This window comes from Sceloporus undulatus, chromosome 4 (genome assembly GCF_019175285.1).
Source record: "Sceloporus undulatus isolate JIND9_A2432 ecotype Alabama chromosome 4, SceUnd_v1.1, whole genome shotgun sequence".
In the NCBI taxonomy this organism is placed as follows: domain Eukaryota; kingdom Metazoa; phylum Chordata; class Lepidosauria; order Squamata; family Phrynosomatidae; genus Sceloporus; species Sceloporus undulatus.
In genome coordinates this window covers 49024940-49049471 of record NC_056525.1, presented here as the reverse complement: position 1 = coordinate 49049471, position 24532 = coordinate 49024940, and the positions used below count along the sequence as shown (strand labels likewise).

Genomic DNA, 24532 nt, shown 5'->3' with positions numbered 1-24532 from the left:
ATCCTACACATTGCCCCTTCAGAGCTGGCATTTATAAGCTTTATGGATGTTTCCAAATATGAAGTTGCTACAAACACTGGTTGCACTGCATCACAGCATTGGCAGATGGCTTCCATTTCAGTGGAGTGGTGAATCCATTCCAGGTTTCACTCTGAATTTTTTAAAAAGCTATTCAAACTGGTCAGCTTTAAGCCCAAAATAGGTTCAGCTCCTTTAATAGCTGAACCACAAGGACTTTAGACTAACATCTACAGTGGACCCATCATCTCACTGATGCAGAAGTAACCAACTGCCACTCCTACATCAGCCACATTCCCTATGTGAATTATATCCAAACCTGTGCTAATCTAATTTGGAGCAGCATACCCACACAGCATATCAACACAGGGTGACCAAATTTCCTAACTGCAAAGGGGGATAAGGCACCGTAAAATGTAGGGTATTCAAGAAAAATATAGGGCTTTCAAGAAAAATGTAGGATATTACCAAATAAAAGCTAAAAACATTAATATACAGTATATAAATTAATTTCCTATGGTTTATTTACAGCATTATATATACTGTGTTTTATTAACTCAACTGTATTTTTCTTCTTAGCTTAATTAAAGTGCCTTGTATACACTTCTAGAACCAGGGACGTAGCCAGGATTTTAGGAAGGGTCCAGACTAAGTGCCACCATTATAATGGGGCTTAGCTGCGGCGGCGCAGCAGCACACACCATTCATTTTTCTAATGGAAGGGGGGGGTCCGGACCCCAAGAACACCCCCCCCCAGCTACGTTCCTGCTAGAACCATGAGCAAGACAAATGATTTAAATTATACTTTGTTAGCAACAAACCCTTGACTGAATCTGCATTTATCAGTAAATTATTTCTTTCATTTGTCCATTGTGCTGAAATTAGGGGAGGGGAGAACTTTCAACATTTATATTGTGTCCTCAGGCAGCTCATTGCCTAACACCACATTTGCTGTCCTTTCCCCCTCTAAATGCACCCCAAGCTCTGTGGGGGCAAACCTTCTGCTGCTGCTTCTATGAAAAAAAGAACTTCAGAAGGATTGGTTCTCCCCCCATTTGCAACAAGGACAGGCTGTCAAGTACAGTAGATGAATTTCTTGAAGGGGAACAGCAAGTGCAGTGCTACTAGGTGAGGGCTTCTTTGTCATGCTCAAAATGTGGGATGTCTTTTGATTCTTCCTGAAAATAAGGTTGAAATGTAGGACATGTCCTTATAAATAAGACCTAAATCCACTGCAACACTGATCGTACTCATGAGAAGGATGTGCCACCGGCAAAATACATTCTGGGAAAATGCTTCCCCAATTGCAAGAATGAAATGCCATTGACTTTCGTACCTGCCCAGTCACGCTTCATTTTTGCGATTGAGAACTAATTCATGGGACTTCCTCGAGAATGATTTGTTGCTGGAGCATTCCAGGGTCTTCACAGGAGAAGCCCTGGATAAGTGCGGCATCATGCAAAATTTTCCCCCACAATCATGCAATTATGTCTTGTGCATACCTTATCCTTGCCACTTTCCCCCTCGTGTGATAATCTCCTGTGTTTCTCCACCCTTATAGGTATCAAGCCCAAAAAGGGCGGTCTACCGCCACCTCCTTTTCCGCTGGCGGGAAACCACAGTGGATAAACCGCGCAGTTTCCCGCAGGCAGAAAAACAACCTGCAAAAAGCACACTTGTGATGTCACAAGTGCGCCACGACATATGGATGCTAAGTGTCCGTTGCGTCAAAATGGCGGCACCCGTGTGTACAGGGCGCCACCATTTTGACGTTTGGAGTATGTACTAGAGTTAGGGAGCGTCTGAATGGTGCGCGCTCCCTAACTCTAGTACCGCCACCGCCATGCCACATTTTGCCCGTCTGTAATGGGCCATACCTTCCAACTGTCTCGATTTGGCAGGGACAGCCCCAATTAATCCTTTTGTGTCTCACTTTTTCAATTGCTTTCAAAATGTCCCAGCTTCTTTCTCCTTCTCCCACTTTCCTCATTTGTCCTCATCTTACTTCAGCTGCTGCAAACTGAGTTCAAAGTGCAAAAGCAAGTTATATTTGATACACTCCAACAGTGGGGAGAGGAGAGGAGGGCTGGACTCTTGCCATTTCGGGTAGGCTCAGGAAAAAGCAAAGTGTTGCAGCCTCTCTTAGTTTGTGTGTTCTTTCTCATTAGTCACTTTTGTTGTCTTCACCGCACTCTGATGTTGCTTGGCCTCATGTGTCCCAATTTTCATCTGTGAAATGTTGGAGGGACTGAGGTACATCTGGTGGGAACATGGGAGAGGGCCTTCTTGGGAGCTATTCCCAGGCTCTGGATTTCCTTTCACAGAGAGATTAGACTGCTATCCTTCTGTTGGCAGGTGAAGATCTTTTTATTTCAGCAGGACTTTGATGGCTGAATGCCCAAGAGGAAAATGACTTTTTAGAATGTTCTGCAATGTTTATTTATTGTGTTGAATGTAATGGTAATTTTTTAAAACTTGTTTTAATTCTATTGTTTATTTAATTCTATTGTTATTTTGTCTATGAAACACTTTTTACAGTTGTGTGAATTTTATCCTTTGCAAGTTTGCCTTGAGTTCCAGACTGGGAAAAAGGTGGGAAGTGATGATAATGAAGATAATGGTGCCATCCTTGACCACTGCCAATCTGAGATACACTCCTAAACATTCTTGGAGATCCTAATGCTTATCAAAACAGGCCTATGAATTTTAATTTTAACCTAGATTAGCAATGGTCACATATTAGACTACAAGCAAGCAGGGGAGTCGGGGAGAATTAGCATGCAAAAAAACATCCAGCATTAACATTTACCTCCACAGCAACCACATCAGAATGATTGGGAAGTGTTTCAATGTGCCTTTTAAAAAGCTCAATCACAGCATCATAGACCAGCTTATATTGCTCCTGAAAAATAACATCAAATAATCTCATGAAGATATGTCACTTTTGCTTATTATGTTTCTCAGTTATATAGGTCTGGGCTGTCTAGCATAATAAAAATCTGTGTTGACCATTTCTAGAATGTGAGCTAAGGGGCACTGCTTATACTTCCCAAAGCTGAAGTTGGAAATGCACATTTAATAAGCAGATGTGACTGCATTTGATGCTCGCTCTTGGCAAGCAGAAGTAGAAACGGAAGTTTCTGCACTACTCTACATGAACTTGCTTATGGGTTAAAGTTCACAAGACAAGACCTGATTATATAATTATTAACTAAGTTTCAAGTAACACAGGACTGCTACTTTGCAAATGGATTATTGGTTAGTAAGATTTGACCAACCAGGTGTTTTGGGGTTTTGGTTTTTTGGCAACCATCTGGGCACAACATCCACAAAGCACTTGAGCACCTTGCTTATGTCTTTTCTTAGGACAACATCGCCACCTATTCCTTTTATATCTTCCAGAAAGTTTCCTGTTATAATAAATGGAACTTTCCCATCATTGCACCACTCAAGCATTTCCTTCATCAGAGCACAGCAAAGACAGTACTGCACAAACAAGTTTCTCAGAATTTCAGTTATGCTCAGTATTAACTAAACAATCAAGAATCATTTCAACGTACCTGAGTTTGCACTAATAAAGGCCGCTGAGTACGCATTTCCTGAATCATATTGAAAATGCTGAAATTTATTGGGAGAATCTTAGGTTTAAAACAAAACAAAAAACAAAACAAAAGAACTATTAGTGATGGAAAATGTCATGTCCAAATCATCCTGACATTGCACTGCATTTCATAAACAATTTAAACTGTAGGTAAATTGCCTTGATTGCCATTTTGGGGCAAAGTCGAGGTATAAATGATAGTGACGATGATACTGACAAGAAAAATCATTAGTTATCCTCTTTACTTTTATTTGCCTGGTTTATAAAATACTATTCTCCGCACCCCCACACACAACAATAGCATGCAAGGCAACAGATTTCTCGTAACATGGATGAAAAACTGTAAAATTCCTTGCAGTTTTATATAGAAATGAAACACTCACCCCATCTTTTACCAAGGTCCGTGTATAGTCAATGGCACAGATGACTCCAGTTCGTCCACAGCCCGCACTGAGGGAAATATGTGATAAATTGCTGAGAGGGGGGCATAAATAGTTCTCATTTCCACTAAGCATTTTATTCTCTTTTTCCTTCTCCAGTACATACAGAAAGTGCATTCAAGTGTAACAGGATTGCATTCAAAATTGCCTGTTCTCATTGCACTAGTCAACAGGGACAGGCAAATATATAGCCATTTCATTTTGGTTCCCAAATCAGCAATGTCTGTCTAGCCATTGACTAGTATAGCTTCTGACTATAAATGAGTACTACAATGTGGAAGGGAAAGAAAGAGTACCAATGAAATATTAATTTATGTATTTTAAAAATGAAAACCACCTTGGGGTTGAAACGGTAAAAGAGGAATCAGTTAAACAAAAACAAATATTTTCCTAAATGGGTTAGGATCCATCCATTCTGAGGAGTTCCTTCCATCTGACCCTGCTTGCAACTTACATTCACAACTGAGGGCCTTGTTATATTTTCCATAACCCAGGGAGACTGTGTGGGTAGACACATGTTGCAGGGCCTTTTCCACAGCTGCACCCTCATTGTAGAACTCCCTTCCCAAACCAAATGAGATTGGCTCCTTCCTAGTTCTCTTTTAGAGAGTGAGCAAATCAGGCTTTGAATGTTTTAATGCTTGATGTTCTGCTGCTTTCTAACCATCATGCACTTGGATAAACCAATTGATATTGAGTGAGTTTGTGAAATATTTTTAACCCCAATGGGAATGCCATTGTCTGGAGTGTTAGTATGGTTGGGATATAATGTAAACTTCTTGTATTTCTCAGTGCCAGTGGGATTTCCAGTGTCTTCCTGAATGGGGCCAATCTATGTCACTTCTGCTTTACTGAATAGTAGTTTTTTATCCAAGTTAAAAAGAAAAAATGGCAAAGGATTTTTTTTTTGTCCCACAACATTATATTGGCTACTATTAAAAAAATTCTAATGGCAAAAGGTGGGAAATAATTGGGACATTTTTTGAGTTCCATCTGTTTTGCTTTTTTGTTTGTTTCTAAAAAAAACATACAGTGCAATTGGTTGAAATGTGAGGAAACTGTTTATTCAAGTGACAATACTGCAGAATCTTTATTTCACATGTCTAGTTATTTATGGCTTCTACAGAAAATCTAACTCTAACGGAGTCTAAGGGACTAAAACAGGACTCTAAGGGGCTCAACAGTTCATCCCTTTGGAGTGGTGTCCTGCCACTTCTTTCATTGCCAGATCAGGGCCACGGCAAACATATGCCGTGGCCCTGATCTGGTGCTTTGCCAGCGCTAGAAGGAATGGCAAAATGCCACTCTTTTTATCACTGACAAAAAGGCACCCTTGCTGTCGCCGCCATGGCCTTTCAGCACTCCTTTGGCGCAGCATATTTAAACGCTGCGCCAATGGAGTACTATGATGCCCCCCGCCATACGGATGGATGCACAGTGTGACGCTGGCATGAGAGCAGTGTGGGGGCAGCCAGCATGCATACACCCCCATGCCACACCCCCACCCACATATAATGCCGGACTGTTTAGTTCCTAAGAGACTAAAGTATTCTTGAGGATTACTTTTAATGCTGCGTATAAATGAATTAGCCATTATGACTTTAGGAAGCCATTGAAGGAAGACAGTACATTTTCATTCATCAAATCAAGTGAAGTTTTCCTCTCATAGAAAGGAATACCTTAGACATGTGGCTTGTCCCATGGCTTTTAAGATTCTCCCACTGATTTGCACTGACAGATACATAATTTTGTTAGGTGTCACACAAATCTGCCAATATAACTATATTATATTGAGGCAAATGAGGACACTATTTTGCCTTTGGATTTGTTATTTGTGATTAATCATTGGCTTATTAGATTCTCATGACAAGTTTTCAATAGCAACACTGCTTGATGCTTTGGAGGAAAACAAACATCCCAATTACACTCCAGGCCTTGCAGTTGCACATAATAAACGCCTGTTGAGCTTGAATTGGTACAGAATGTACAGTCTGTCTCCTGGAGATAGCATGCCCTTGACTGAACACTTGCATTAAATTCCTATGGTCTTCTGGGTACAATTTAAAACATTTATTTCCACCCATAAAGCTCTAAATGACCCAAATAGCTAAAACACTATGTTTTCTCTTCAGTATAATACTAAAAGGCCAATTTGTACATCATGGAGCAGAATTTTTTAAAATACTGTTTTACCATGGGCAAGCAAGTGTGTCTGTCACACTTCCCAGAGGAGCCCCTGTGGTGCAGTGGTTTAATGCCTGTACTGCAGCCACTCACTCACAAACCATAAGGTTGCAAGTTCGATACCAGCAAAAGGGCTCAAGCTCAATTCAGGCTTGCATCCTTCTGAGGTCGCTAAAATGAGTACCCAGATTGTTGGAGGCAGTTTGCTTACACTTTGTAAACAGCTTAGGGAGCGCTTAAGTACACTGATAAACGGTACTTGCTATTACTATTGCTATTCTCAGTCCCATCTACTTGGCTGCTTCTGCCAGCAGAAGCAGGTAAAGAAACCTGGTGCTTTCTATCCATAGCTTGCCATTCAGACCAGGATCTGTGGCTTGTTCCTGTCTTCTGACAAACCATAATCATAAACCAGGGTTTTTCTCTTAGTTTAGGTCTCTGATTCATTCTATGCCACACTGCAAAACCACCACAAGTCCTTTATCTTTATAATCTCCCCCCTTTTACCTTCTTCATGATAGTGTAATCCTTCCTCCAAAAATGTTACACTGAATAATCAAACTTCTAGTTTGTAACTGTTTGATTATATGCAAGGAACACCTTTTTAACAAGCAATCTCACTTTGTTTTAACTATCAGTGGTATGTAATCTGAGTGTGCCTCAGTTAACAAAGCCTCTGACAAAGGGTTCCTTTTAACAATTTTTTTACACATCTACTTCCAACCACAGGGATACTTCTACTTTGTAAACAGAACTATACAAGAGAACATTCTGATATCTTTCATTCTTAAAGGTTTCTGAACTTATAGAGTACAGAATTAAGCCAATGTAAGTGTCTCACGGCACTGCTAGGCATAGCTAGCATTCCCTACTGTGTCAATGCTGGAGCAAATGCACAACAGAAGTCTGACAACAGAATGCAACCAAGAGGCATGGAAGAGAATCAAGACATGGGATCAGTGAGTGAACATTTTTAAAAAGGCAAAGATAAAGGTCTGGGTGAACACAGTGAACTAAAGGATCACTTTAGGCCTGTGTATTTTCTGTGAGCTATAAAAGCATAGCAGGGTATATCTGTACTGTTGGAATTCAAGAAAGATGGTAAACATTGCTAAACAGCCTCACCTGCAGTGCACACAGATAGGTGCATCACTCTGTACTTGGTAGCAATGCATCTCCTCTATGAGCTGAAGAATTGGATCAATTGAGGAGGGCACATCATGATCTGGCCAATGTTTATAATGGAAATGATAGACAGTCCTGGTTTCCTACAAAAGGCAAAAAGAAAGAGGCATTAGCAATTATTCTCAGTGGTGCAGTAGGAAATTTTAAAGCACATGCATTCATTACATCAGCCATGCTCTTAAGGAGAATCCCAGAACACTGGCACATGTGTTGATCCATGTGATCAAAACAATTCTAGCAGTTTTTCCCATTAGGAGCAAGTCATCATCATGCTTTGCTTTCAAGAGCTCTGGCTCCACTGCAAAACTAATTGCATTAATAAATGTGGTCCTGAATTATTTGAGAATGAGGAAGATAGTGGGTGTTTAACTAATTATTGTAAGTATATATACAGAATGTATGTACATGTTCAGAATATGGCAATGGCAAACTCCCTCTGAAGAAACATGCCAAAAATATCTTATGATAGGTTCACCTTAGGTTCGTCATAAGTCAAAAATGACTTAGAGGTACACAACAGTATAAACATGCAGCCATTTGTGTGTAGAATGTTAAGATTTGTCAAACTTTCTGTACATCTGTAAAGACTCAACCTCTATCTAGAGCTTATGATTCAGCACAGATGTTTACATCATGGTAGTCTCTGCTTTCTAAACCAGCATCTTCATTCACCTTTATACTGATTAAGAGTATATTTATGCACCAGATGCACCCCTTTGCATTCAGACAGGCTCAGGCATGGAATTCTGCCTTCAATTACACCTTGGACAGAAAAAAATGATATATAAATTAATAAAATAAATAAAATTTCTGGTCAATACCAGCTGTTCACTTGGACTAGATGCTGCTCGTTTCAAGCCATTTGTTCCAGTGGAATCACACTAGGCTTTAGTCCAAATTTTAAAAGAGCTATCTAGGGTGCTGAATCTGTTTGGGCAATAGTGTTCAGTAGCTTGTATAACTCTTTTAATACTCAATAGGAATTCACCATCTCACAGAGATTGGAGCCACCAGCTAACACTGTATCTGGTAAAGCAGTGGAGGATTGTAGCCTGAGGTCTTCGAAGCAAAGATTCTGCTGGTATAAATGAAATTGTTATAGCTCCTGCTAGCGTATAAGATCTTAGAATTATAATGTATTCTCCTCTATTCTACCCAAGCTCCAAACAATCCTACATACTATTTTAAGAAAATGCTGGACTGAAACCACAAAATAATTCATAGAAATGTGTTTGCCAATGACAGCAACAAAATTTACTCTCATTGTGTTTGTGATTCACATTTTTTGCATGGAATGCCCCTAGCAAACTCACTGTATGTTCCCATTTGCTGGGCTGTCCTGCACTTACACTGTCATTCAGTTTGGCTTTCAGAATACGAATCACATAGTCACTTCTTTTTTCTTCAGCCTCCTATAGAAAAAAAAAACCTGGTATGACATTTGGACAGCAATTATTTCCATCAAGCAGAACACAGACTATGAATTAAATGGGAGCGAGGAAAATATACTTACACAAAAAAGAGTAAAGGAACCTAACTGGAGAGGGGACTCATCTGCATCCACCCAGTATCGCTCACATTTTTTCTGTTGGAAAAATGTAGACAGAGGCTGTGGTTATCTGTCTTCCTGTCCTGTCAAACTTTCATACCTTCCCCCAGCACAACAACTAATTTCCACTCAGAGGGAGCCTCACACACACAATTGAGACTCAAAAGAAGAATGGCTGCTCTCAGAGACAAACAGTTAAAATATATAACAGTCATTATAGTCAACCCCGTTACTTATTTACTTGCAAACCCTAGGGATAGCCAGTGGTTAACAATGGCTGCAATACTCAGATTTAAGTCAACGTCATGCTTGTTTAAGTTTTTTTATTTTATTTTATTTTATTTTATTTTGCATTGCCGAAGTTGCTATTTCCTTCCTCCACACAGATCAAAGTTCACACCCTGGACTTACCATAGAGTTGCTGCAGCTCCTCCCAGCCATTCAGTGCCTGGAGGAGCTTGGAGAGGTTATGGCTATGTTCCTGTAGACAAGTGGTCCTCACACTTTTTCAGGCTACTACCCTCTTTCTTTTAGGGTGACAGCTCTAGTGCCCCCAACTCCTATTTTTTGATATTAGGTCTACCATTTGTGCAGCCGGCAGCCAGTGGCATGTACCTCAACTGTGCCCAGCTGCCACTATCTCCTCCTCTACCTCAGTTTCTCACCTACAAATACATTGGTGGCAGCAGCCAGCGGCATCCAACACCAGAGTGTGTGGGGAGGGCCTTTGGGTGCAGCTTTAGGGGTGCAGCCAAAAGAAGCCCCTCCCTCCCTGACCCACACATCTTTACTTTGGAGTAAAGCTGCACATGGCAGAGAGGGAAGGGAGCCTGAGGTTCCCATCCCTGCTTCACACAGCTTGAACGTCAATCCTTGCAGGGCAGGGACAGGGGGCGCCGGGCCTTTCCCCTGCCTGCTGCGCAACATGGTGTGTGGCAGGGAGGTGGGGGAACTCACCAGGTGTCAACCCCCCTTCAGCGGTGCCACCCAAGGCAGCCCATACCCACTTACTAACGCTACTGGCAGCAGCCCAGGGCTGCTCCTCCCTGTCACCTGCACTGAGCAAAAGAAAGTCTAGTTGCTGCTGTCAGAGTGACCAGGTGCAAAGGGAGCAGCGACTGAGCAGCCGGTAAAGCAGTGACTGTGAAGCCCCTCAACTGTACCAGCCTTGCTGCAAAGGCTGGAGTGAATGAGAGGCTTCTTGGTTGCTCCTCCTAAGGTGAACAGCTGCAAAGGATTCTCCTTGGTGAGGAAGGACTCTCAATCCTTCTCTGCCAAGGTTCAGAGGGGCACAGCTGGCATCCCTCTTTTCTCCCCAACAAGAAAGGACTCCCCTCAATCTGAGAGAGGCAAAAAACTTTCAGAAGAATCGACCCTGGCTACCCGTTTCCCTGAGACATGTCTTTCCCACATAATCCTCCCTTCACCAACATTGTTTCTTCTGCTACCTCTTCTCTCAATCTGTATGCCAAAAGAAAGCAGGAGCATCAATGCAGCTCCAACCTGCCAGAAATGTCCTTGCAAAGCTCACAAAGCTTAAGTAGGATCCCAAATGTGAAAGGTCATTTTTGCTGCTGCTTTCCTCTGCCCCCCCCCCCCACTGCCATGTGCTCTAATTCTTCATCCCCAACATAGTGCTAAAGGCTCCCTTTGTCTTTCTTGCATCCCAATATTTAACTCTTTTTCCTCACTATCCCCCTGCTGTCCCCTTTTTCCTCACTGCCCTCCTGAATCTTTCCATTGCCCCCAGTACTGTCCACTTTGGAAATCATTGCAAGACACAACATGATTACATCATTCTGTAAGACCCCCAGAGGATGCTAAAGGACCTCAATGGATGATATAGTCACTTCACATCTGGCTACTCTCCACCAGGTAGGGAATGGATGTGGCGGGGGGGGGGGGGGCGCTTTACAACAGCTCTACATTAAGTCCTGGGGCAGTTAATGGCCAGCTGTGGCCTAGTTCTGCGTGTGAAACTAGTGTGCTATGCTGAATCATACAGACTTTTGGCCAATGCCTGAGAAGACCCAGATTTTTCCATGATGCAGATGCTATACCATCTTGGGTATAATACTTACTTTCCCCATTTCAAATTCCATGCAGGCCATTACTACAATCTGGAGAGATAGAAAAGAGCATTTTGAGTACCACAAGGAAAAACATCAGATTTCTGATCAGGTCAATAGTTTAAAAGGCCATTGGCCAGAACTGTCATGTGCAGAAAAGTTTTGAGGGGTAGGAGGATTTAGATTTCTGGATAAATATTTTCTCTATATAGCTGGATATCTCAGATCCTGAGAACAAAACAATAACCAGGAAACATTTACTTAATTTTCCTTTTTGAGTTGTAACATTTAGTTGAATGTAGATTTGACTTCCCTTAACTCAGGGTGAGTGAATAAACTGGTGTAGTTCTGGCATTATGTAGCTAGGTTCTTATTTACCAGTGAAGGCAAAAGACTCAGGTTCACTGGGTTGGCTCCCTTGGCTTCCTCTCTGTTACAGGGAAGTCTCCCTACTTTCCATTTAAAAAGGCAGGGTACCATACATGTTGTGTTTGTGAGATCAGCTCTGACAGTCTGAAGCACCTGTTCTCAGCTCTTGATCTTCTAGTTCCTTTAGTCTTCAGGTCCCAGAAGCCACCAATGGTCAAGGACTCTGGAAGTGAAATTCTCAGTGTCTGGGTGGCTAGAGATTAAGAAGCAGTGGTCTAAAGTTCTTGCACTTTCTCTCATTCTCTTTTGCACACATAGCTATACTCTTATAATAAACTTGCTGAAAAGCCACAAAAAAGCCTGTAGCTGATAGAAAGAGCCTGCTACCCTGAGGAGCTGACTGGATAAATATAGATGTTATTTAGCAAGTGGCAATTGTTTTAATGTAAAAATGGAAAGAATAAACATTAGTAATCATTTGCACCTTACCAAGACTTTATACTCCCAGATCATCCTCCAGAAGTCCACAACAGTTGTGGAAAGAGGACCTTGGGTAGCTATGTAGGTCTTTGGCTCGTACACACCCTAAAAAAGAGAAAGGGGAGAAAGTTAAGCTTCCACCACTCCTTAAAAAGCATCCAGGTCCAGTCCACTCTGTGGTATTTTGCTTGATGTCATATTTGTCCAGTTCAGAAGATTATTGGAGGAGGAGGTTGTCTGACCTCATGGTGCTGTTAAATGAGGAGAACTGAAAGAAGAGAACACTTGCCTAGAGTATAGAATCATAGAATCATAGAGTTGGAAGAGACCGCAAGGGCCATCCAGTCCAACCCCCTGCCATGCAGGAAATCCAAATCAAAGCATCCCCAACAGATGGCCATCTAGCCTCTGCTTAAAGACCTCCAAGGAAGGAGACTCCACTACACTCCGGGGGAGTTTGTTCCACTGTTGAACAGCCCTTACTGTCAGGAAGTTCTTCCTAATGTTGAGGTGGAATCTCTTTTCCTGTAGCTTGCATCCATTGTTCCGGGTCCTGTTCTCTGGAGCAGCAGAAAACAAGCTTTCTCCCTCTTCAATATGACATCCTTTCAAATATTTAAACAGGGCGATCATATCACCTCTTAACCTTCTCTTCTCCAGGCTAAACATCCCCAGCTCCCTAAGTCGTTCCTCATAGGGCAAGGTTTCCAGACCTTTCACCATTTTAGTCGCCCTCCTTTGGACACGCTCCAGTTTCTCAATGTCCTTTTTGAATTGTGGTGCCCAGAACTGGACACAATATTCCAGGTGAGGCCTGACCAGAGCAGAATACAGTGGCACTATTACTTCTCTTGATCTAGACACTATACTTTTATTGATGCAGCCTAGAATTGCATTGGCCTTTTTAGCTGCCGCATCACACTGTTGACTCATGTTCAACTTATGGTCTACTTGGACTCCTAGATCTCTTTCACATGTTCTTTCATTCAGCAATGTGTCTCCCATCCTATATCTGTGCATTTCATTTTTCTGCCCTAAGTGCAGTACCTTACATTTCTCTGTGTTGAATTTCATTTTGTTAGCTTTGGCCCAGCTTTCTAGTCTATTCAGATCATTTTGAATGTTGGTCCTGTCCTCTGGAGTATTAACTATTCCTCCTAATTTGGTGTCATCTGCAAATTTGATAAGTGTGCTCCCAATTCTGTCATCCAGGTCATTGATAAAAAAGATGTTGAATAACACTGGGCCCAGGACAGAGCCCTGTGGGACCCCACTGGTCACTTCCCTCCAGGAGGAAAAAGAGCCATTGCTGAGTACCCTTTGGGTTCGGCCGGTCAACCAATTACAGATCCATTTAACAGTTACTTTGTCTAGCCCACATTTTACAAGCTTGTTTGCAAGAATATCATGGGAAACCTTGTCAAAGGCCTTACTGAAATCAATATATACTATATCCACAGCATTCCCTTCATCTACCAAGCTGGTAATTTTATCAACGAAAGAGATCAGATTTGTTTGGCATGACTTGTTTCTCTGAAACCCATGTTGACTTTTTGTGATTATGGCATTGCTTTCTAGATCAGGGGTAGGCAAGCTTTTTGAGCCAGGGGCCGGATTGCTGTCCCTCAGACAACTGGGGGGCCGAAGCCAATAATTAAATAATTAAATAATTTTTTAAAAAATTAATTAAATAAATAAACTGGGACAAATATAGGACAAAATTTTCAAATGGAGGACACTTTTTTCTAAAAAATGGAGGACACGCAAAATAACTGCTGATTTTTAAAAAAATGTTAATATAAATGCATGTTTTGGAGGCTTCTATAGACAAATGCCCCCCTTGCCTGCCGCTTGACCCCCTTGCCCGCCTCCTCCTGATAGGCCAAAGGCCCCATGCCCTCATGCGAGAGGCCAAAGGCTCCGGCGGCAATCGGCGGCAGGACCGGGCAGGGGCCGGTCCCAAGGCCTTGCCGGGCCGCATTCAGCCCGCGGGCCGCAGGTTGCCTACCCTTGTTCTAGATGTTCACAGACTCTCTGTTTAATGATCTGCTCTAGAATCTTTCCTGGTATTGCTGTCAGACTGACTGGATGATAATTGTTGGGATCCTCTTTTTTCCCCTTTTTGAAGATGGGTTATTACAACAATAACCATTTTATGTCAGAATATGTCAGATTCTGACACTAACCTTTGAAGGTGTAGGAAACCCACCTTCATAGATGATCACCCAATCTCTGTTGAAAACGTCAAGCAAAGGAGGAGCCCATCACCTTCCTCTTTAAAAAGTTATTATCTAGTGTTCTAGATATGTAGAAGAATTATATCAATGTTAGAGTACAGTCAGCCTGTGGCATATGTGGGCTTGCCATACATGGACTTGAGCAAACATGGACGGCAAGTCCAGGGGGATAAAATGGCGCACATGCAGTGGCGCACAGAGGATTGCACTGCCATTGAAATCAATGGGACATGAGGTCCCATGGTTTTTTCCCATATGCAGGGGGAGGGTAGAACGCATCCCCCACGTATACAAAGGGCCCACTGTATATTGGGATATGATAAGAATGAAGGGAAGCATAGTACTAGTGGAAATAATTGGTGGTGGTTCAAAGGGATGTTTGTTGCCTGGTGCAGGAATGAGTGGATGTGTGTGGGAGGAATTTTCTTAGAGTCTGCTGGTGGGAAATAGAAAGTAGAGATGAGACCAGAACAATATAGGGGTCTGGGTAAATGAGGTTGATATGAAAGAGGGGACTGGTATGTTTAATTAGTAAACAAATTAAGCTGAAGCCCATGAAGTTTTGGGGCAGGACACTGTTAATGTTATGCCAATGTTTGTGGATGATGGCATTTATCTGCACATATCTTTATGCTAATACCTATGGTTTTTCTGTAATATTTTACTGTTTGCAATACAGAAGACTTTTTACTATATGACCTTATAGTCCATTCCAACTCTATGATTCTTTGATTCTATGATCTGTTTATTAACCCATCACACCATGGAGTTCTTTGTTCAGAGAAATACTTTTCCCATTATACCCTTTAGGTCCTGGCACAGACAGGGCTATGGTCACACTATAGCCTAGAAGATTCATAGCTTGTGCTTCTATTTTCCACAAGCAAAAATTGAAGTTGATGGGAACTATGTGCTACAGCCAAGAGAACATTATATCCATGATGCCTTACCTTGATGAAACTGGCATTGATATAATGAGAATCTTTATCTGATGTGATAAGGGAGAGCTTCACTCTGCTGTGATCATCTGAAAGATGCAATAGAGAAAAAGTAAAGACTATCAACTGATAAAGTATCCTAGAACAGCCAATTCAAATTAAGATTCATTGTGAGAGATGTTGTCTGAGGTTACCCTTCAGTGTTATTGCCCAAGACAAGCCCAACGTAATAGGCATTCCAAACACTTGTATGGAAATATACGTTTTAGTACTGCCATTAAGAAAAAGGTAACTTTTTAAAAATTATCAGAAAAATCCCTTAGAATAAAGGTGGGAGACACTGGAGGAGTTAGACATGGGAGAAGAAGCCTAGGCTAACAGTGGCCATAATAATCAGGGCTGGCATCCCCTTCAGTTTCTGTATAAGCATTAATATGCACAGACTCCTTCCATCATTAACACACACACATAGTACGTTCACTCATCCATTCAGGCCTTGCTTCCTGTATCAAAACAAAGACAGGATATACATTAAATTGTTGTAGTTGTACGCTTTCAAATAATTTCTGACTTATGGTGACCCGAAGGTGAACCTATCACAGGATTTTCTGGGCAAGAAGGGATTTGCCACTGCCATCCTCTGAGGCTGAGCCCAGTGAATTTTCATGGCTGGGACAGGATTTGGACATTTGTCTCCAGAATCTTAGTCCAGTGCTCTAACCACTACACCATGCTAGCTCTCATACATTAAATACATAAATAAATAAATGAAACTAACTAGTCTGCTAGCAACAGAGAGGTAGCCCTCCCCTTCTAATGTACCATCATCCACATAAATATTCTTGAAAAAGAGAATGGACAAGGATGGCCCTTTTCAAAGGTACTGTCCTTCACATCACAACTGTGCATCCACCTATCAAGTAGGTGTATAATGAGCTACACTGGATGACCTTGGGTGTCTTCTCTACCCAGCAAAGTTTACCTCAGTGGGGTAGAGCAGATCCATTTATGCTGTTTTATGCTCACAGCAGCAATGGTGGGATATAATGTAATCAATACATACAAAAAATAGAGAGCCAGTGTGGTGTACGACTAGGACTCTGGGAAAACAGGGTTCAAATCCCCACTTGACCATGGAAACTCACTGGATGCCCTTGGGCAAGCCACACTTTGTCAGCCTAAGAGGAAGGCAAAGGCAAACCTCCCCTGAATAAATCTTATCAACAACCTATGAAAGCTGTATCATAAAGCATGCATCAAATTTGTGTGAGCAGGCAGATGCCAGTTGAAGAAGGCTCATATATATGCTTATTTGTCCACCTACTGTGTGTGTTTGTGTGTATGTGCATGTAGCTCATGCACGTGTCTTGCATTCTTTAATAAACTTAAGAAAGTTCACCAGAGGAGCATTCCTCAACCTTTCTTCCTCCCTGTGCAGCCTACAAAACCTTTCTGGAAGTTCAGGTGGCTAACTTGAATGAAACATGGAATCAGCTGGGAGAGAGTAATATCACTCACTCACTCACTCACTCACTCTTACACACACACACACACACACACACACACACACACAGTCTCCTACATCATATGTCACATTGGCCAAGGTGATCTTGGGACATGATCATCCCCAAGAGGATCTATGTAAGAGGAAGTTAGGAAAGTGTCCTTTAATGAATTGCCTTAAGTTATCTTAGAATCCAAGTTTCTTATATTATATGAAACAAGCATAGGACCGATATTCCCAGTGCACATCATCATGTTGATACATTGTATGGAATGGCATAACATTGTGGTGATAAATTTTTTAATTCTTGGCTTACATGGCAAGATGTCCTTATATCGATTCTTGCTGACATTTTCTGGGCTCTCAGATGTAGCTGTCGGGTAGATTTTGTCTGCTCTGTAGGTTGCCGATTGCCTTTTCAGTTTCTGTGGTTGAATCATAAAGAAAGATTACAGAGAACATGTCAACAGTATACCACAGGACTGCATCGCTCATTATTTCCTGACCAGCCTTGCTTTAGACAACAACAGCAAGAACGAAAGAGTTGTCATTACTTTGCTGTGGGAGGATTTAGAGGAGTGGAAATTTTGTGTGTTGAGTAGGAACCATGTATAGCTTGATTTTGCTCATCTGATGTGGCTTCAGAGAAAATTACCCATTCACACAGAATTTCTGCAGCCCTTGAATAGATGTAGTGGAATCACATTCTGCTCAAAGGTGTCTGGAAAATATGAAAATCTCTAATCTACTGACCAAAAAAAAAAAAAAGAAAGAAAGAAAGAAAGAAAGAAAGAAAATGAGGCAGTTCAAGAGTAATTAAGTGTTAACAATATTTTTGCCAAATGCCTTTCTTCCAGATCAATACCCATGTTTCTGAATTAACTCCAGTCACAGTGCACATAACCAGAACCCTGCTGTGCATTAACAAGAGAATTAGTACAAACATTCAAAGAATTCACCCAGATTTTTTAGAATGTTGAAGTTATCACATTTGCTATATATAAAATATGTGTGTGTGCGTGTGTGTGTATAATAACAATTTCCTCCTTAATGCTTCAGTGAACCCTGGTATGAGGTAAGGTAAAGTAATATATGTTTAGTTCTCCCCACCATGCCCCAAAGGTGACACTAACACTAGCCTCAAGGATGCTTATTTATATTAGGGGAAATGGTGTCATTCATTCATATTTCACCTTTTCTCAGATATTGGGACTCAAGGCAGAGAGCCAGTGTAGTGTAGTCATTTGAGCATTGGACTATGACGGTTTGAATCCCAGCTTGGCTATGAAACCCACTGGGTGACCCTGAGCAAGTCACAGTCTCTCAGCGTCAGAGGATGGCAAAGGCAAACCTCCTCTGAAGAAATTCGCCAGGAAAACCCCATGTTCACCTTAGCGTTACCATTAGTCGGAAACGACTTGAAAGCACACAACAACAATAAAGGACTTAAGGCAACTTAAGACAAATATAAATTGATTAAGTAATTAATGTTATTAATCAATGTTATGGGGAAGTGTTTTCATCATCCCTTCCTCCTGTAGCTTCAGTCAAAGGTACAGGTATTTATTGGAACAATCTATTTATTCATACATTTGTACCCCCACCTTTCTGTTGTCACTCCAGGCAGAGGATAAAATTGTACATTTCCCACGTTATGTAAAAATTGTTTGGCCTGCAGAACCTGCTGAATAAGAAGTACTGGCATAAGATTACTACTTCATCTAATGAATTAGAATCCATTATCTTCTATTTTCTGGAAACTGGGAAAATGTTGTGCTTTAATATATTTTGTTAACTGTCCCAGTTGGCAATGCTGTGGAATCCTGGGAAATGTAGTATATTGCACCACCAGAGCTCTCTGGTAGAAAAAGCTACATTTCCCAAAATTCCATAGCACTGAGTCAGGGCATTTAAAGTGGTGTCAAACTGGATAATTTCTGGAGTGCAGAAGCATGCCTAAGTACCCACCAAAGTCACCATGAGCCTCATTCTCTCAAAGAATTCTGGAATTCACTTTGCTCCATAAATTCCTGAAAGCAGCTTCAGCTTTCTAATGAGAAACCATAATTTAGAGACAGTTTTGCATCTTTAATCAAAAGTGAGGCCAAAAGAAGTGCAATTCAGTTCACTTCCTGTTGCTCCACTTCCTGCAAAAAAAAAAAAACTTGCAGAAGGTAAATTCCAGATTCAAAACAAAACAGCTTGCGAGAGTCTTGCCTGCACAAGTTCCTTTCTGTGTATTCACAGCAGATTCAGAAGCACAGTAATTCACTTGTGCTTGCTTATTTCCTCCCACTTTGTTGTCATGCATGAAGAACACAATTGATTCTTACCCACTGATTCCTGACATTTATAATCTGAAATATTCTTTTATTTTTAAAAAAAAAAAGGATTGGGACACATTATAATGATATAATCCCGACCCTAAACAGATTTTTGATGTGTTCTTTTAATCCCAATTTCTCTTTACAATGCTGTCAATATGGTTTCCATGTATTTTCTCTAGGTTTATTTCTCTTCTAAAACCATGCACATTCGCCCAGTTGTTAACTAAATCAATCATAGATCCATCACTGCCCAACCATGTCCTAGTAATATCTGTTCTTACTCATTTCTATTCAATTTTTCAAGAGAATGCTATCATGTTTCCACCTTTTGCAATAAGCATTCTACAACATGCTTTAAGCTTGGCAACCAATTGTGTGTTTTTTTCTTTTCTAAAGCACAGTTTCACAAATCATTTAATGGCACTACCCATGCTGCACATATTAGCACCTCTTCACTTATCTTTCTAATGACTTCCCAGAAATCTTGTATCATTTTGAAATGATACTAAATCTAGCATCCATAGCATTACATCACTGCCGTATAACTAAGCTAGCAATGTGCATCTTCTTAATTACTGCAGTGGCAAGAAACCTTCCACTAGAAGATTACAGAGTTTTTGTTAATTGGCACACTTTGTCAGGGCCTGCTAATCAAATATATTAATAGTGGGACCTGTTAATGAATACTGTATATCTACACTGTGCCAAAGGCAGTGCTCAAAATAGAGTGTAATACAATCCCATGTCTTTTGGACTTAAAATTGCCCCACTTAACCTAGGACTTTATCAACCAGCCTTCTGTGTTTCTGCAATTGTGTTAGTGTAATGAAAACCATTGGGTGACCTTGTGCTAGTTACATGCTCTTAGCCTCTGGGGAAGGCAATGGCAAGCCTCTTCTGAACAAAACCTGCCAAGAAAACTCCATGATAGGTTCACTTTAGGGTCGCCATACATCGGAAATAACTTGAAGGCACACAGCAACAAACAAACAACAAGGAAGCAGAAACATACCAGTTTGGGAACATTAAATATCACATTTCTCTGTAATAGCACAAAGATGCTGCTTTGGTGATATATGGTTCTGCATGCTCTTTTCCACGCAGCCTCCTTAAAACTGCTTCCCTGCCCTATGCCCTACCCAACACAGCTTTTTGTTTTTTGTTTTTATGTTTAATTCAAATCAATAGTTATGACAATGTGCTATAATAATAAGAAAAGAAAAGAAAGACTGCTTAGGAATAGCAAAGGAAAGAGGGGGAGAGGAGGAGAATCATGGCCACTGATCCGATGTGACTGCTGGCATATTGGAACTGCAGCAGAAGGGACCAATTGCACCTGAAGCCATAATCATCATCATCTATGCTACATTCTTTACATATACTTAGCTAAGAGATGCTAAGAAACCCTGTTAATGAATTGTGAAGATGTGTAACAGGACACCAGCAAGAATGTCTAATGTGCACTGGTGTCTGATGAACATCGGGACCTATGCAATGTGCATTGGGACCAGAGTACATCAATCCTGTTGTACATCAGTCCTATTGTGTATTGGTTCTATTGTGCAATGGTTACTTTGTCAGCTAGTAATGTAAAACAACAGCCCATTACTGGATGTGGATATTACAAAACTGCCCAGTACTAATTCCTGTGTACATGTCCACATATGAAGATGCTAGTCCTCAACAGGATTCCAGTCAATATCTGTGACAGGAGCCGCTGAATTGAAATTAGGAACCCATGGCTCAGTCCCTAGCCTCCATGCCATAAATCAACAGGATTACAGGTCTGGGCAGTCAAAGCTCCTGGATTATTTTGCCATTTTGTGCTGGCCATCAATTCTGCTCAACAGGAAGGAGCTGTAAAGACTTGTCATGTTCAAATGGTGACTTTGACTAGGCACTTTGGTGTTTTGTTTTCTGGTTCTGGCTCCAGGTTAATATTTTCAACCTTAAGTACTGATTATCAAACAAAAGCAATGAGCAACTGACATGATGTAAAGCCTTTTGTTTAAGGTATGTATCCCAGATCTTCTGTAGTGGCACATGTCTAAACAGACAATAAATATATAAGCACACCATGTGATATATATTCCAGCAAAGTTAATCTTACCACACTGTAGTAACAGAGCTAGGTTATTTTTTATGGAACATAGAGGAATGGAGACTTGTATGCAGTTTTGGTTTTGGAAGCAAACACATTTAATACATTTGTTTGTTTGTTTCCTTGCATATTCTTTGAAATATTCTGAAATATTCAGTAGTCAAATAACATGTTTATGGATATAAACACTTTAGATAAATGATCACAAATGCCTCTGATTCTGAAGTATGTGCAGTGGCCATTGGTTACCAGGCCCATTTCAAATCTTGGTTGTTAACCTTTAAAGCCCTAAATAGTTTGTGTCTTGGGTATTTCATATGATACCTGTCCCAATACAAGCCACTTATCATGACATTTTAAATGTTCTGACAAGGTCTGCTCAGTATTCAATTCACCAGGTGGTTAGGTTAGCCTCTACTGGAAGGAAGGACTTTCTGGTACTGGCCCCACTGTCGTAGAACTTGCTACCAAGAGAAATCTATACCACCACCTCCTTACTTTCTGAACATTGCTATTCTAATATCAGTTTGGTCTTTTTTGTGGTCTTTTTTGTTATTTTGTTTTGTTTTTACTATTCCTTGGTTAATTTCAGTTGATTTATTTAATAAGTGTTCTGTTAATCTGTCAACTGCTTTTTCAATATATATATGTGTGTGTGTGTGTGTGTGTGTGTGTGTTTGTATATAAACAAACAAACGGAACAGGAAAGGAAAAAGAAACTCCCCAGTCCTTTAGGAATTCCTCATCTTAGCACAGGGATGGACAAAGTGTGGCCCATGAGTCACATGAGCAGTTTGTTCAGCTTCCACCCACCTCGTGGTCAAAGAAGTTATTTCAAAATGTCCAGAAATTATCTCTAAGGGGCATGGCTGGTATCTCTTGCACATTTGGAGCTCCTGGGCTGCCCAAGGGTCAAAATGAATTTTTGCAAAAAAATAAATGAATGAAAAATGCCCTCTAGAGGCCCAGAAAGGTCCAAAACATACCTCCATGTCCCCTAGAAGGATTTATGGGGCACTGCAGGAACAGGTACAGTGAAGAATTTGCAGCCTTTTAGGGGCTAATGCATCTCCTAGTCTTCCACAGTTGCACACCTCTGTTTTACAGCTTTAAACTAAATAGGGATCAGAACCAGTGTTGAAACATCTGTCCCTGTCTCTCCTCACTCTACATATTTTGTATATGTGTGTGTGTTTTCATGGATGTTTATCAACTTACAGAACAGTTTTGCCAGACACTGAACCCTTGTGTGCCTCATTCACCCTACTAAGATAACTTCAGACTCAAGAAAATATTACACTGCCCCCAAAAATGCAGAATAGGGAGCTGTAAAGGAGGAAAATGACAGATGAGTCAGAAGCTCTTTACAAGACAGTACGTGCTCTGTGAGTCCTGGAGGTCATCTGGCCCAAGTCCTTGAGTGAGACAGACGCCTTTAGACCCAAACATTCCTAAAGGCTTAGCCTAAATTTCTTTCAAGTGACTCTCATTGTAAGATCTGTTGTCTGTAGTAATTAAAGCAAGACTTGAATACAGCACAACAGGCCATCGATGTCCACAGTACAGGCCTTCTTCCTTTTTTCCCCATTCCACTGCAATCTCTAGGAACCTATAGCAGCACAAAAATATGGAAGCATACTCTGCAAGCAGTAATGGCACCACTACAGCTTGATTTAGAGCAGGCCTGCACAACATATGGCTCAGGGGCCACATGCGGCCCAACCAAAGGATTTTGGGTGGCCCACAAGGATGTGGAACAACTTCAAGGCTCCTCCGTTGCTCAGTCTTCTTCCACAGTGGGGATCAGCTGGAGGAGGAAGGGGAAGGGTGAACATTTACCCCTGAAGGCTCCTCCACCACTGAGCTTTCTGCCAAAGAGAAGATCAGGTGGTGGAGAAGGAAGAAGAGTGAATGCTCACTCCTGAAAGCTTCACCGCTGCTGGGCAGTGGAGGAAGAAGAGGAGCGAACACTTGCCCTGCAAGGCTCTGCCACCACTCAGTTTTCTCCCGAGGACAGGAGGAGGAGAACAGAATTACTATTAATAATATTAAATAATAATAATAAATTAATTATCAATTAATTAAAATCTAGATGCAGCCTGAAGAGGTTTTACTTATTTTCATTTTGGCCTCTACCTACTGCCAGGTTGTGCAGGTCTGATTTAAAGGGAAGCCAGCAGGGTCTGACCACTGTACTCTTTGAAACATGACAGCTCCCTTTGCACACTGCCCCACTGTATCTTGTCAGTGACATAGCTCCATCATTGTAATAGTTGGATAACTGGAAGGCTGGGGTCACATTGCTCACCAGGAGACCTTGGAGGGCCACACACCACTCCTCTGCACCAGCATCCTAAAAATTAATGTAAATATTTTGCCCCACTTTCCAGGTGGCATGGGAGTGAGCTTTTTCATCATATTTGGGGTCTTCCTGGGCCATTTTAGGCACAGGAGAGGTCTTTTTTAACAGCAGGATGTGATCAGAAGTCACTCTTGCTCATGTCCCATTTCAAAAAGGCCTTCATTGGTCTACACTGGCCCAGGGTGTTCCCAAAATGTGGTGAAAATGTCTGTCACATCTCTTTGTGACATTTGGAGAGGGGAGGTTAGCAATAGAGGGGGTGTTTTTTCATTTTATTGATGTCTCAGAGGGCCTATGGAGCCTCCAAACATGGTGTAAATGCCCTCAGCATCTCCTTAAGTACATTTTGGAGCAAAAAAAAATATTTTGGAAAAAAATTGATGGAGAGGTTTTGCCTTTTTAAGTCTGGGAACCACAAAAATAATCCTAAGGGCTGCATGTGCTCTGTGGGAATGCATTTTGCCCACCACTTTTGGAGTTGCACATTGATGGATCTTGGATCCAATGAAGCAGCAAAAAACCATTTCTCATATAATGTTGTTTAAAGGCCTAGGAGAATACAAAAGCTGTCATGTTAAAATGGCACTGGAGTAGGCATCCAAAGGTTATCTCTCTATACAGGCAAGCTCATGTGGAGCTTATGTTGTATCCTTATGAATGAACGGGGCATCACTAGGGCTGAGTGTGCGGGGAGATGAGGACTGCACCAGGTGATACCTCAGAGGGATGAACATCAGTGGGGCCATTGCTGCCTGTTGTACAGGTTACAGTATTATCTATTGAATAAAATCAGTATAAAATTAGTGCATTGTTTATTGCAGACATGCTGCTGCAACCTGATACCAAAAGTCTATTTTTCTCCATCTCTCCTTCACCATTCTTTCAGTGATGATGATTATACTTCCAGCTAAACAGAGGATGAAAGAGAACATAGGGGATGAGTAGCATAAAAAGACTCTGTAAAAAGTAGGGTTGCCATAAGCCAGGACCACCAAACCGGGACAAATGTAGGACAACATTTTCAAATGTAGGACACGTTTTTATAAAAATAGAGGACACGTGAAAAAATGCATGTTTCTAAGGCATGATCAAAATGGAGGACATTTTGGCCTGGAAGACAAAGAGCCCTCCTCCAACCACCATCTTGAGGGGGAGAGAGGCCAGGCCT

At 41.3% G+C, this 24532-nt stretch overlaps 1 protein-coding gene across 1 annotated transcript in view; it reads right to left on the bottom strand.

Annotated features, from left to right (window-relative positions):
• Nucleotides 1-24532, bottom strand: part of PTPN22 (protein tyrosine phosphatase non-receptor type 22) — a 58546-nt gene that overhangs the window by 25759 nt on the left and 8255 nt on the right. Inside the window, exons 2-11 of the mRNA XM_042466377.1 lie at nucleotides 16891-16999; nucleotides 15083-15159; nucleotides 11905-12000; nucleotides 11059-11097; nucleotides 8942-9013; nucleotides 8742-8840; nucleotides 7369-7511; nucleotides 4003-4069; nucleotides 3579-3656; nucleotides 2828-2920 (exon numbers count right to left, since the gene is read on the bottom strand). Coding sequence (XP_042322311.1) covers nucleotides 2828-2920; nucleotides 3579-3656; nucleotides 4003-4069; nucleotides 7369-7511; nucleotides 8742-8840; nucleotides 8942-9013; nucleotides 11059-11097; nucleotides 11905-12000; nucleotides 15083-15159; nucleotides 16891-16999 — 873 coding nt within the window. The remainder of the gene's footprint in view (nucleotides 1-2827; nucleotides 2921-3578; nucleotides 3657-4002; nucleotides 4070-7368; nucleotides 7512-8741; nucleotides 8841-8941; nucleotides 9014-11058; nucleotides 11098-11904; nucleotides 12001-15082; nucleotides 15160-16890; nucleotides 17000-24532) is intronic.